The following is a 14974-nucleotide window of genomic DNA, read 5'->3' as shown; positions in this document are numbered from 1 at the left end:
CTCCGCCTCATCCGCGCTTGCGCGGCCGGCGGAAGCTTCTCCCCGTGTCCGGGCGGGCGCGGGGCTGCGCTTTGCCCCCCGCCGGTCCGTTAACGGTCGGTCAGCCGCCCGCTGCCCAGGTGCGCTTCTGGCGGGCAGCGCGGTGCTTCGTTACCGCTTTCTGCGGCTGGAGCTGCCGCGGGGGCATCTTGCAAGGAGTCCTCAGGAATCCGCTCTGTTCGGACCTTCTGTAAGCGGTTTCCCTTCGGGGAGGGGGAAACAACACGTGAGGAATTTTTCTTAGCGGTCTCGTTTGGTTGATTTCTATCGCGGCGTAACGCCTTCGTGGATTTGATTTCTGCCGCTGGCTCTTCAGGGGGGGCTTGTATGTTAAAGAAGCAAACGGTGTGAGAAAATGTCCCGTAAAAGCACCAAGGAAGGCCGGAAGGTGAACATCTCCAGCTCCCTGGAGTCGGAAGACATCAGCTTGGAAACCACCGTCCCCACCGACGAGCTGTCCTCCTCTGAGGAGCGGGAGGGCGCGACGCGGGTCACCAGGCAGCTGATCGAACGCAAGGAGCTGCTGCACAACTTGCAGCTGCTGAAGATAGAGCTGTCGCAGAAAAACCTCATGATCGACAACCTGAAAGTGGAGTATTTGACCAAGGTCAGAGCTGTTACGTGTTGGGGCTTTCAAATAGAAGCTTGAGTTCTCGAAAGAACATTAGTGGGTTGCGTGCTGGAATCCTCGTTAACTTCTTGAGAAGTTGTGGTATTCCATCCCTGGAGGTGCTCAAAGCCAGGCTGGATGGGCCCTGGGCAGCCTGAGCTGGTGGGGGGCAGTCCTGCCCATGGCAGAGGTTGGAGCTCAGTGGTCTTTAATTTCCCTTCCAGCCCAAAGACCGTTCTATGAGTCTTTTATTTTTGATGATTTTAAATCACAAAAGAAGGGAAAGGGAGATATGGAGGATTTAAATGACTTGGCTGCTGCCTCATACTTGGGAATGGATGAGGTGGGATCATAGAATCATAGAATGACCTGGGTTGAAAAGGACCTCAAAAATCAAATCGCTTCAGCCCCCCAGCTGTGGGCAGTTGTCACCAACCACTGGACCAGGCTGCCCAGATCAAATTGGGTTTCTTTAGTTTTACCATTTCTTAAAACAAAGGAAAAAGACATGTTTTCTTTTCAGAAAAAAAAAAAAAAATAATTCATCTCTGATGCAACCAACTTAACAGGGCTTTTAACCCCAAACTAGTGAAAGCTAGCAAAACTCATCAACACTATTCATTGATTTGGTAGCAAAGGTGTGACTAAAATATACTGATGTACTAATTAATAGCAGGAGGTCTTCTTGTTGTGTGTGATTTCAGTAAAGTTGCGCGGGATTTTGAAAGGTGGAAAAACTGCCCTATCTGTGTGAGGTTCATGTTTAGGTTCATGTTTACAACCTTCCATACAGCTGTGACTTTCCTTGGCTTGTTGGCCAGAGTTTAAGGATAGTTTGAAATCAGTTGAACAAGTACTTATGTGATCAGAATGCATCAGTTCTTGAACTATCTTTTTAAGTGTTGAGTTTCTTAAGGCAAACTCCATATCTTATTTTTTAAAGCTTTATTGTAATTAGAGATTTTGTTATGGTAGAGATCTTCAGTTACTGTACTTTATAGGGCATTGCATTCTCAGCTTGTGATTTTTAAAAAAATATTTTACAAAGAACTTTTGTTCATTTTATATTTCTACTTTTTAGATTGAAGAGCTAGAAGAGAAGCTGAATGATGCAATCCATCAAAAGCAGCTGTTGTCTTTACGACTGGATAGCCAGCTAGCATTGCAGCAAGAAGACGCAAGGTATGACAAGTAACACAAAAAACTTCATCTTTAATGTTTTATTGATGTGAATTCAGATTCATTTTAATGAAAAATGATGATCATGAATTACAGAAATGGGATTTCTTTCGCAGGCTATACTAAAATTTCAATTCTCAAAGTTAATTTTAATTCAGCTCTCCCTTCCTGAAATTGAAAGTACAAAGATGGATAAGACACATTCTAAAAAATAGAAAAGAGTGGAAGGACAAAGAAGAGGGGACAGATTTTGCATCACTGAACTTGAATGTTTATTAAGTACAGCCTTGATAACTTGGGAAAATAATGTTCAGCATTTACAGTGAGGATTGCTAATTGGTCAGAAATGCTTTCCCAGAATGACTTTCTGTTGATGAAGGAAAAACTTGCCTTTCTCCTTGCTCTTCTGCAACTTTTGAATTCGTATATAGCTGAAAATAGACTGGCTAGCAGGCTTTCCCAAATTACTTGTCAATTAAATGTTTTAACACCTGGAATAGGTCTGCGAAAGTATAATGTTACTTAACTGTATCAAGTTACAGCATATACCAGCTCAGAGTATGTGACTAATTCAAAGCCATATTCTGTAATAAATTTGGAACAGATTTAATGCTGTGAATCTAGACAAGGGATTGGTTATAGTAAAATCTTCCAACTAAGACTATCTCATTAGCAGGGCAATGTCTCTGTGTGCCTGTTTGCACAAGGTTGGAATATCTTTGTATGCCTATATGTGAATTATCTGAGGAGTGAAGTGCTGATGTGCAAATTAATATTGATGGACCCCAAAAAGTTGACTTGCTTTCCTCATTTTTTCATCTCATTGCTGTCTATTACCTCATAGCCCTATTTAACAGAACTGTAGACTATATACAGAAACTGCCCTTCTGTGATTGCTTGTCTGATGAGCGGTTTTCTTATGGGGTAAAAAAAAAAAAAAAAAAAAAAAAAAAGTCTTGTAATGCTAACAGTTATTTTCTATTGCTTTTAAAGTTTCTTGTTTAAATTTTTTGAAGGACCCCAACTTTGGATGTTACATGGGTGGAGAATGAAGGGTTGTGTGTGAAATATTGTGTGTATTCTGAAGGTCAGCAAGATGCACATTGAAGTTAATATGGCTTTATTTGGACCAGCTCCTTGGATTTTGTGTGGAAGTAAATACTATTTTCACATGTTTTTAACTTTTTTAATTGGCAAATGAGGACCAACAGGAATTAAATTCATTGCATACTGAGATTGTCACTTCTCAGAATCAGATTGCTGGTGTCAGTGGCTTTGGGCTGTTATCAGTGTAATTTGCTGAACAATGTATCGAGCTATGAAGCTGCTGGTTTTATGTGTGTGTGTGTATACTCACACACACATATATATATACAGTGTATTTAATCTCGCTTTAAATTTTTCTCTCTATGACATGACCGTAACTTACTCCCTTGCTAAGGTATTGTAAATGTTTGTCACTTGTGGTACTCACTACTTCGTATGTTCCATTTTCAAATCAATCTCAAAGAAAACATCAAGCACTCATGAAACAAGAAATGGAAACTATTTTATTGAGACAAAAGCAACTGGAGGAAACAAATCATCAATTGAGGGAGAGGGCTGGAGATATCCGTCGTAGTTTGCGTGATTTGGAATTAACTGAGGATGGCTATGAGAAGCTGAAATCTCTGTCTGAAGATCAACTTTCTATCCCAGAATATGTTTCTGTGAGTACTGTGTCCTGCACTGGCTTAAAATATAGCTGCATAGAGGGTCGTTTTGGGTTGGAATTAACTTAATGACAGCCTTATATCCTTCTGTGTTTTGGTTTTGTGGCTAAACAGTGATGAAACACACCAGGGATTTGGCTGTTGCTGGAAATTGCACATCACTGAGGCTTTATCTTTTCCCTGCTTTGGCTCTAAAAAGGCCAGGGTTTGGCATGAAATTGAGAGGGGATGCAACAGGGAGAGCTGACCTGTATTGGTTAAAGGGATATATGTAGTGTTCATGCTCGGCAATACAAACTGGACAGAGAGGAGGAAAGTGGGGGGTAGTGGCTTCCAAGATGGCTGTCACTCAGACTGGCTGAATATGTGTCTGCTTCTGGGACATGACGAATGACTGTCTCAGCATTGCTTTTTTTTCCTTTTAAATTCCCCTCCCTCCACCTTCAATTGATCTGTTCAGAAAACTTGACCTCTGAGTTCTCTTGCTTTTGGTTTTCCTGTTCTCCCTCTGTCCTGCTTCAGCTGGGAGCAGTGAGCAGTTAAATGGAAATAGGACTGTAGGTCAGGTTCCACCCACTTCAGGCTTGTAAATTTCTTCTATTTAAAATCTAGGATGTACATATAGCAGAAGCCAGCCTACGTGTCTGTTCTTATTCTTCCCCAACTCGAAAGGAGAGACTTCTGTGCAGACATGCTTCTGGATCCATCCATTCTAGTTGAATTCCAGTAAAGAAGAGAACCTTTTAATGACATCTTAAGTAGAATTGCTGATTGATTTTTATGAAGGTGAAACAAATAAGGTGTTTCAGTTAAATGGTGGGAAATGACACACTGATGATCTGGAATACAGCAGGCTGAAGGCTGGAATTTGAAACTCAGCTTGCCAGAACAGGCTCTTCTTAAAACATCTTTTGCTTTTTTTGTTTTGCTTTCCAACTGGCCCTTTCCAGTAGTAAAACTGCAGCTTAAATTATACTTTCATTATTGATTTCTTGATTTTTAAAATGTTTGTTAATTCTGACTCGTGAGTAGGTACAGAGTGAGTCGTGGTTCTTGGTTTGCAATAAAATTGCAGTGCTTTCATACATTTTTGGCATATCCGGAGCATCCTGGCTCGCTTCTGAGAATGCAAGGGGTTTAGGCATGTAAACCTTGATTCATGTTAGCATTGTACTTATCTATAGAGGTAGTTATTAAGGAAGCTTTAATTATGATAATTTTAAGAAGCTTAGTTTATTGGTTGATGTATAAATATTGTGTGAGTGAGCCCCCTTGTTACATGGAAGCCATGGTAATGGGTATGAACAGTGAAGTAAAACCTATCACTGTGAGCAGAAGGGAGATGTGGGGATCATCTTTTTCAGAAGTTCCAAAATTTATACTTTTGAAAGTGCTAGGAAAACCTTAAGGCTCCAAGTGATAAAATGAAAATGATGAGGTTGAGGCCCTCTAGGTTACTAGCCCCTATCTATTTCATCTCTAGCCCTCAATATAATTACTTGAAAGTAGTTTGTTGTTGTTGAGTTCTGTGCTGCCACGGTCAACAAAGGAGATTTTAAACACAAACTCATTTCTGGGTCAGCTTGCTTGAAGTCAGTGTGCAGAAAGCTCCAGTACTTAAGGAGCTGGCTGACAGGTAGTTTGAAAGCCTGTGCAGCTGGGCAGGACAGACTCTAGGAGTTGATAACCTTGCTGTAAGCGAAGCTGTCGCAGTACAATTAATGTGCTTAGATTGTATTAGTGAGTAGAAAAGGGTTCTCAGATACTTGAAATGACAGTGGTCACTAACACCTTTCTATCCCAGTCTACCTTTCTTTGCCTCTGACATTCACCCAGCTGCTTTGTCTGTGACCAAACACAGTTCCACTGAAGCCTGTTTCCTCCTTATACAAGTGCCAATTTGTTCTTACAAAGAACTCCTGGTTTTCATCCCCTCCCAATACTGCTCCCAATCCTCTCCCCAAAAGGAAACATGCTGAAGATACACTGTGGTAAGGTGCTGCTTTCTGCTGCTTCTCCCAATTTTTCTTAATGGAATCAAGTGTGAACTTGGGTGTGCCACTGATCACCAAGCTTACTTGGAGTTATTTAGCAGATCCAGATACTGGGAGGCTACAAAGCTGTTTTACATGTCCTGTCTATGCATCTGTTTGACCTATAAAATTTAGGAGAGGATGCTGAGGGGAAGGTGTAATTTTTCAGATGTTTTCATCTTTACTTACCTAAGGAGGAATGATGTGCTCATAAATCATGGAGTCACCAAGTTTGGAAAAGACCTTTAAGATCATCTATGTACCAGCAGGCAGATACAATTTTGGGTGCAGATCTATGTGCAGACAAATAGCAGTTAATTTATATAAGGCAAACCTCTCTTGGCAAAAAGGAGTTCTGCTTACAGAAAATCTGAGTAAGTTCCAGACTTGAAAACCCTTTTTTAAGATTTCTCTATTTACCAGCATTAAAAACAAATTTATATGTAATATAAACAAATTTATACATAATATCTGTACTTCACTTGAAATCAAGTACACTGGGCAAACTGCAGGAGTATAGATATATATTTTTTTAATGTATAGATCATATTTTGATTTTTTTCACTAGAATTAAAACGAATGTGATGTGTATTTCTCTTTTCTTCCACAAAGGGGTGCAATAATGCCGCGTTAAAGAAATGACTGCGCAATGTTTATCCTGAGTGATGATGACAAAGTGGAAATGTTGTTTTAAGCATCTTTCTCTTAAAAAGTGTTGTTTCTTTGTTTAGAACTTCTAAAAACTTTATGTGGATGTAAAAAGTGAGATTGTATGTAAAAATGTACTTTTTTTGTCACTTACAGGAGTGATTTTTAAGAAACAATATATGAAAAACTTGAAAAGTACTTCAGGCTGCTGAACTGATGTTTTCTTTGGCAGCTGAACTATAAAACATGCTCAGTAAAACTGTGTGCATAAGATGCACACACCTGTAGAAATAAATTTGGCTGCCTTATTGTTTGTTTAAACAAGTCTGTGGGTACGTCTCAGTTCTTCAGTTTAATAAGTTGTTCAGAATGAGCTAGAAAGATCGTAAATGCTATTTTTTTTTTTCTTCGGGATCCTGAAGGGGAAAAAAGTTGTTTAAAAAAAATATATATATATATTTTTTCCTCAGTGTCTTTCATTTGCTTAATTTTTGTCTCTGCAGCTCACATGCTCTCTTTAAGAATGCCCTTAAATGAAGCATCTGTTTTCAGATAACATCATTTAGCAGAAACTTATTCACACTTCTTTTGCACCCTGCTATTTGTGGCCTAACTAGACATTGAGGTGCTGGAGCAGGTCCAAAGAAGGGCAACGAGTCTTGTGAAGGGCTTGGAGAATATGCCCTATGAGGAGAGACTGAAGGAACTGGGGCTGTTTAGTCTGGGAAAAAGAGGCTAAGGGGAGTTCTTGTTTCTCTCTTCCAATACGTGAAAGGTGCTTAGAGTGAGAGCAGGACTGGTCTCTTCTCACTGGTGACAGGTGACAAGACGAGGGGAAATGGCCTCAAGTGGCACCAGGGTAAGTTTAGGTTGGATATCAGGAAACACTTTTTTACAGAAAGGGTTGTTTAGCACTGGAATACTCTCCCCAGGGAGGTGGTTGAGTCACCATCCCTGGATGGGTTTAAAAACTGTTTTGATGTGGTGCTCGGGGACATGATTTAGGGGAGGGTTGTTAGGGTTAGGGTATATGGTTAGGTTGTGGTTGGACTCATTGATCTTTCAGGTCTTTTCCAACCTGCGATTTTATGATTTTACTTTGAATGGTTACTAGTTGGTGACAACAAAGCTTGCTTTTCAAGAAGAACAGTTTGGGAGGGGAAAGGATTTGACTGAAATTCAGTTCTCAACTTCAGTTGTCATCAGGCTAATTCTGAAATAATCCAAGCAGGTGAAAGCTGTAGTCAGTGGAAGCTGTAGCTAAGACTTAAAGGACAGCATTGCGTGCGGATTTCTAAAGTGTTCTATAAGGAAGTGCTTTAAGCCTGTAGTAGGTCAGAAGTTAGAAAGAACACATACAACTAACTTCACTGTTCAGTTTAATGTAAACACAATGTGATTTCACTTTTACACGAGAAAAGCTCTTTAGACACCATAGGGCTAGATTACTGCAAAAATAAAACAGTAATGAAACAGTAAAATAAGGCAATGGTATAATGGTAAAATAACTTTAGTTAGTTCACTAGTAAATGAAAGCAAAATTTGTAGTTACCATTTGGAATTTACAGAACATATGGTTACAATATCATTTTTTAAGTCAAATTGTAATTTTAAAAACCTATTACGTATAATATGAGCGAAAGTAAAAATGTAAGTAAACTTAGGTGTGTCAAATTGAGAATACCTTTGATGCTTCTCGTTGTCTCCTATTTGCTGCACAACAGAGACCTGCCCTCCTGCATGGAAGCATTTGCTTGCTCTGGAGCACTTCCTTTATCTAAGTGTCTTCACCTGTTTTTCTCCTTTAGTTGTATGTAAAATAAAATGTCAAGGGATGGAGGGGAAGAGCAGTGCAGTAATTTTTGCATGAAAATAATGCTTGATGTTCTACTCCCCCCCAGAAAAAATAAAGTAGTGAGTTAGCGTGGTGGTTACACTGGGAGGGAGGGTGTAATGTCCCTGTTCATTGTTTTATCCTTTGGTTTTTTTCTACTAACTGTGTTTTTTATTTCTGTTTTCTATTGTTTTTGTTCAGTAAAAGCATTTTGGGAAAGTTTTTTAGATGTGAGATTTTCTTTTTAATATGAGGCTATCTATGACTGGAGTGCGGCGGGTGAAGGAAGGAATATGTGGGACAGGTTTTTAGAAAATCCTTTTAGAACTTTTGTTTAGGTAAGATGTAGTTCCACAGGAGCTGAAACCAAAGCTTTCCATTTGACTCAATTAGAATGCATGTCACAAAACCCAAACATACTAGTAGCATAGTTTCGTAATGCAGCTGAACCCATAGAGCAGTCTATTACTGTTGAAAGTGTGTGTGGGGTGCTCACGTATTTTTTTCTTAGATGCTTGCTGTGCCCACTTCTACGCTTGCTCTTTATTTTTCTTTGTTGTAGAGGGAGCGGACATAGCACAGTGAGCTGTCAGAAAGCACAATTAATCTCTCTTCTTTGCTTCACACCCCACAAAAACATGGATTGGTTCAGGGAGGTTAGAACTTAAGTTGGTATACTGCTAGTCAAGTAGGCTCTAGAGTTGGCGCAAGCGGGGTGTGGGACGATGAGGTCACCCATGACCTGTTGCTTTTAATCAGACAGCCTTACTGAGAGCTGCCTTAGTTAAAAAGAAATATGTATTTTGCCAGTCTTTGTTTTGAATATGTATCTTGTTCTTTTAGATTCGATTCTATGAAGTGGTCCACCCCTTAAGAAAGGAGCTGGGTGATCTACAGATGAAAAAGGAGACATTAACAGAAGAAGTAAGCGAATACAGATCCCAGCTGAAGTCTCTTACAGAGGTCTGTGTGCTCTAATTGTCTCAATTAAGAAACTGTAAACATAAATTATATGTCAAAATCGTTGCATTTATATGCATTATTTTGTGTTCAGCTCTGATTATGTCTGAGATCAGATTAATGATGTTACCTGGGAATTGCATGAGCGTTTTCATTCAGTGTACCTTTAATGTGCTCTGACTTGCTAAATTCTATAGGAAAATTTCAGGCTTCTGATATTTAACTGGCATTCATGTAAGTTTTTGTTGCAGTGATTTAACAGTGTAGTAGTTGATAAATTTCTTGGTTCAGACCTTCCTTTAATATAGACATTTCTCTGTTATTATCTACCACATGATGGAGCTATCCACCTTTCCCATGGCTTTATTTTTCAAGTGTTAAAGTTTGCTGACACTGTTGAGAAGGCACTAGAATGTTACCTGTGTTAGGTTGAAGTGGTTTTATTCAAATGCTTGTATGCTGTTTGCTTAATCATGCTTAAATTGGAAAATAATTAATGAGAATGAATACTGTCTTTAAAGAAGAAAAGGTAAGGAAAGAGATCAGGTTGTTGAAATGTCACAAGGGAAAAAGCCTACAGCTGTGAATAATAATGAGTCTTTAGGACTCATTTCCATTTTTCTGAAACCTCATTTCCAAGGTTTCAGATAAGACAGCTTGATACATTTTGAAGAATTTTGTAGAGTTTGGCTTTGTTATTGTTTAAAGGAAAAACAAAAAAAACAAACACAAAAAAAACAGCCAAGTATCCTCTCTGTTCCTTATGCATAGAGGTGACATATTTCAGATATGTAGTGAAACGTGGCCTCATGCTGTGTATTTGTGGACATACGAGTATTTTGCTTCGACCTAAGGATGAGCACTGCTGTAAGAAGGTATCTCAGGTTGTTTCAGATCATAAGGTGAGAGGAGCATCAAAATGTGAGGCTGCTTCAGAATCTCATTCTTAGTGAACTAAACCTAATTTACATAAACATCTCTTGCAGCATACAAATAAATGTACTGTTCGGTAGCCTTGTCATTTGAGCTCCTTTGGTAAGGTCAAGTGTTAATACAAGGAGACTTGTCAACAGAAAATAAAGTGCTGTTTCATTCCAAGTGTTACTTACCCTTCTTTTTCTATCTTTATGTAGTAAAGAATTCTTTTTTCCAACTGGTCAAATATAGTTGCTTGCCTGTGACTGAAAAACACACTTTGAATCTTTCCTCTGGTTTCTTTTCCCAGATTTCTTATACCTTAAGTTTATTCTGACAGCTATATTTTGTTTCTCTATGTAGGTTAGCAGTGGAGTGTTCTAAAATTTCTTTTAAAAAACTGCAAATACAGATTTTTGAAATATAGTGATCACTGAAGTTGACAGTTTTTTGTCACACTTCCTATAATGTGTACCTCTTTTCCCCTCAGTATTTTAAATGATCATGGTTCTTCCTACTTACTTATGTCTTATTTTTTTCCCCCTCTTTATAGAAACATAGAAAGGAACTAAAATATGTGTATTTCAGATCTTTCTAGTAACTGCTGTCCTGGGAGAAGAGGAGCTTGCTGGCTTTTCTGGTTATTTATAGCTAACAATAGATCTCGATACATTTTGTACTTGTAGATATTCACCCAGAAATAAAGGCATGAGAAACATGAGAGACTTGTTTGTAGACTCAGAGAAGTCTATCTAGCCAGAAAAGAATTCAGGAAGTCTAAAGCACAGTCCACAGTTGTAAAATGTGTTGTGCCAACTCTGAAAATATGAAACAAATTTATCAAATGAGACAATTATTGCCTAACATTAGATATGTTGTGTTGTGACAGTATGGCTGGAGTGCTTTAATTATCAAGGATGTAAGCTGTTGTTTGAGTCTTTGGTAATGCAGTGTGAGACAAGAAAGACATGTAGAATGATTTTTTTCCTCTTCTCATGATCCTTCATATTGCGTCTTAGTTTGAAAGCAAAGCAGGCTAGTTCTCTGAAAAATACTTGCAGACCTGCTGTGGCTGAATTATTATTATTATTTTTTTTTCATAAAATCAGGTCTTTAAATCCACTAAACCTTTTCTATACTTGCTGCGATGTTTTGGGGGGTTGCTGTTGTTCATAGAAAATGAGCTTACTTGGCATAACATATCTAGCCTTATACAGAAGTGAGTACTGGGAAACTCAGTAGTTGCCTGGTGTTGTAATTTCTCAGTCAGCAGTGTGCAGAAACCAGCTGTACCAGCTATCGTTTGCTTCTGTAAAAATGGAATTGTCATTGTAGCTTCATAAAAGAACTAATTTTCTAAGACTTGTTAAATCCATATGTTCTTTCTCTCTAGGCGATTCATAAAATCATTTGTAATAGAACAACTTTTATTTCTGACTTCAGTATATAAAAATCACCCTTCATGTATTTTTCACCTGCACTTATATCCCTTAGGTATACAAAAACATACTCTGTTCAGAAGGAGCAGAAGGTTTTAAGTGCGTACAGCCTCTGTTAGCAATAATTTAATTCTTGGTATGCAGAGCAGTAAGACCACTGAAACTCCACAGCTTTGTTACAAATTTCTCTTGTTGATTGCCTGTTACTGCTCTGAGTTAGCACTTAATAAAAGCCTGCTGAATCTGTAGGGCAGACACAGTAGGGTGGGAAGCTGCTTCTGACAACTGGTAGCTGAAGAACAGTGTGTGAAAAGTGCACTTGAACGCTAGAACATAATGTGATACACACAGCTAGTGTCAAAAGATCTTTGCTTCTTTTTGTTTTTAAAGTGAGCTATAGAAGTAATCCTGCAGTCTTACTACTGTAGATGGCCGTATGTTACACAGATCCTCTGATTCCAGATTCATCATCAGTCCTAGGAAGGAGGCAGTGGAACTTGTAGAGGTGATCTTCTGGTATTTCAGTGCTGATGGATCTGTTACCAGATGTATGGTGTGATCTTTTTCAGTCCTCCTTTTCAGGTACTCAGTACTTATAGCCTCACTACCACCTTTGGAGGTACAGATTAAAAAAAAATGTCCATCTATAGAGCAGTATTGCCAGGAGCTTCCCAGAAACAGAACCTGCTCCTGGTGTGGCTGTTGCTATGTGTACTATTTTCAGTCCTGTGTTTCCAGAGTGCTTAGAACCTTCACTCAGATGCAGTTTGCTACTGGCTCACTCTCTCAAGGCTCAAAGAGTCTAAGAAGGAAATCCTGCTTTTCTTTTTAGCTCTACAAGGTGAAGTATTGCTTTCTTCATCTTGGCTATGTATCTTGACAATGTTTTTCTGTAATTCAATCTTCATACAGCTTTATCAGGGCTCCCTTTTTGTAGCTATCATTAAATTTATTATTATTTTTTTTCTGTAGCGCTGCCTTCAGGATTTGGAATCAAATTTATGGTTTGACTGTTATCTAAAAGTTTTGATTAGCTGAAAGACAAATCTGGATGCATGTAGGACAAAGACCTCTTCTAAGACCTTGTCTCTGAATCAAGATTACTAGCTGTCAGGTTTTACTAGACAAAGCTAATAATTTTATGGTGATAATGTTTCCCAGCTGGAGGAAGAATGTTTCTATAGCCCTCAAAGAATGTACTACTCTATTGCATTCAAAGGGTCAATTGGCACTAGATGTGTCTGTGCTGTAAAATTGAGGCTCCTCTTGCCACCCCAGAAAGACTGTTTCCTAAGATTTCATCTGAAGTTTCACATCTGTAATTAAAGGCAGCACACTGGAAGCCTTCCCCAAAACCTTCCCCATTCTTTCCTGCAGTGCTTTAATTAACTGGCCTCTAACTTCTCCGGAAAAGGCAGATAAGGCTTCAGTTCTAGGTGGCATGTATGTCTCCTTCTCTTAATTATTAGTTATACTTATGTATATTCTACCAAAAACTATTAGCTTAGGGCAGTAGATTAACATTTTCAAGTCTCAAGAAAACATATGTATTTATGAAAATTGTCTTTTCAGTTCAGTGTTTTTTGACTTTCTTTGATGTACAGCTGTGGCTATTATAGACTGCTAGTCATTCCTCTTAAGGACTAAAGGGCTTTTTTCTAGTCTCTAATGTGGTTATCCCTGTGACCCTATTCACCTGAGAGCATTTCAAAGAAGAGCAGATACTCATGAGCTCTGATCCAGAGAAAAAGTGCTCTTATGCTCTTCAGCTCTTTATGCTCTTCAACATCTCCATCAGTGACATCAATGATGGGCTCAAGTGCACCCTCTGCAAGTCTGCTGATGACACCAAACTGAGTGGTGCGGTAGACATGTTAGAAGGAAGTGAAGACATCCAGACGGACCTCAACAAACTCAAAATGTGGGTGCGTGTGAGCTTTGTGAGTTCAACACAACAAAGGGCAAGGTTTTGCACTTGTGTCAGAGTAACCCCATATATGTACACAGACTTGCAGAAGAACTTGAGAGTAGATCTGCAGGGAAGGACCTGGGGGTCCTGGTGGATGCAGAACTGAACATGAGCCAGCAGTGTGTTTTTGCAGCTTGGAAAGCAAATGGTATCCTGGGCTTCATCAGAAGAGGGGTGGCCAGCAGGGTCAGGGAGGTGATTGTCCCTCTCTGCTCTGCTCTTGTGAGGCCCCATCTGGAGTACTGTATCCAGGTATGGAGCCCTCAGTACAAGAAAGACGTGGACCTGTTGGAAAGGGTCCAGAGGAGGGCCACAAAGATGATTAGGGTACTGGAGCACCTCCCCTATGAAGACAGGCTGAGGGAGCTGGGCTTGTTCAGCCTGGAGAAAAGAAGGCGGCAGAGTGATCTCATTGTAGCCTGTACATTGCAGTACCTGAAGGGAACCTATTAGCAGGAGGGGAGTAAACTCTTTGAAAAGGGCTGATAATAGAAGGACAAGGGGAAATGGTTTTAAGTTGAAAGAGGGAAGATTTAGGTTGGATGTCAGGGGGAAGCTCTTTACTATGAGAGTGATGAGGTCCTGGTACGGGCTGCCCAGGGAGGTTGTGGATGCCCCATCCCTGGAGGTGTCCAAAGCTACGCTGGATGGGGCCATGGGCAACCTGATCTAGTAAACGTGGAAGTTTGGTGGCCTTGCCAGGCAGTGGGGTTGGAACTTCATGATCCTTGAGGTCCCTTCCAACCCGGGTCATTCGGTGTTTCTGATTCTGTGATGCCTTGTTTACCTCCTACTCTTAGTGGATTTTTTGTTGCCCTCCTGGGTTGGTGACCACGATCTTCTTGAGGGCCCCTCTCCTGGACTCAGGGGTGGCTCCCCTGCATCTTGTAGCCACTCCTCTAGACCTCTTTGCTCCTTTCCTCTTACAGTGTCTGCTTCCTCTACTTTCTTCTCTTTCTTCTGTTTTAAGTGAGTCAAGATTAATTTCATTTTCCGTCCTCTTACAGGGGCAACTGACATCAATTCTGGTGTCTCCTGTGGTTGATCAGGGTGATCAGTTCTGATGCTCTCACTCTCCAGCTCAACTCGGAGTCTGTCTCATTTGATTATGTGGGTATTTAGTTCAGATTTGAGCATGACTTGATGAGCCTGAATGTTGTTTAGTTCAGTTTGGAGACTGAGCTTGTTGTGCTGGAAGGCGTCTCGCTCAGTTTGGATTATCTCCCATTCAAACTTGAGGATGTCCTTCTTGGACCAGAGGGTGTCTCAGTTGGACTGGAGGGTGTCTTGTTGAAATTGAAGGTTGTCAAGTTTGGATTAAAGGAAGTCTCTCTCGGCTCAGAGGGCATCTCTCTTGCTTTGAAAGGCTTCCCATTCAAACTGGAGGATGGTCCATTGAGATTGGAGACTGTTGAGTTTGGATTGCAGGGAGTCTCTTTCGATTTGGATGGCATCTCTGTCAGATTGGAGGGAGTCCTGCTCAGATTGGAAAATGTCTTGCCTTTATTGGAAGTCTTTTCTCTTGACTAGGTTACTTCCTTGTTCAGCCCAGAGCTACTTTCTCTCAGTCTATCCTGGAAGCTATCCTTTTCAGCTTAAGACTCTCTCGCCCATTTTGTACTCTTTCCCTGAGACT

At 40.0% G+C, this 14974-nt stretch overlaps 1 protein-coding gene across 2 annotated transcripts in view; it reads left to right on the top strand.

Annotated features, from left to right (window-relative positions):
* The first annotated feature begins 4 nt into the window (after window positions 1–4).
* Window positions 5–14974, top strand: part of PIBF1 (progesterone immunomodulatory binding factor 1) — a 129280-nt gene continuing 114310 nt past the window's right edge. Inside the window, exons 1-5 of one of the 2 annotated variants that reach the window (XM_072354626.1) lie at window positions 146–265; window positions 356–646; window positions 1731–1831; window positions 3339–3537; window positions 8899–9018. In XM_072354626.1, coding sequence (XP_072210727.1) covers window positions 395–646; window positions 1731–1831; window positions 3339–3537; window positions 8899–9018 — 672 coding nt within the window. In that variant the 5' untranslated portion in view covers window positions 146–265; window positions 356–394. Of the gene's footprint in view, window positions 647–1730; window positions 1832–3338; window positions 3538–8898; window positions 9019–14974 lie in introns of both variants that reach the window. The other variant, XM_072354617.1, reaches the window with a different exon arrangement.

The sequence above is a fragment of the Excalfactoria chinensis genome, chromosome 1, assembly GCF_039878825.1.
Source record: "Excalfactoria chinensis isolate bCotChi1 chromosome 1, bCotChi1.hap2, whole genome shotgun sequence".
Lineage (NCBI taxonomy): Eukaryota > Metazoa > Chordata > Aves > Galliformes > Phasianidae > Excalfactoria > Excalfactoria chinensis.
This window is presented reverse-complemented; position numbering and strand designations above follow the sequence as displayed.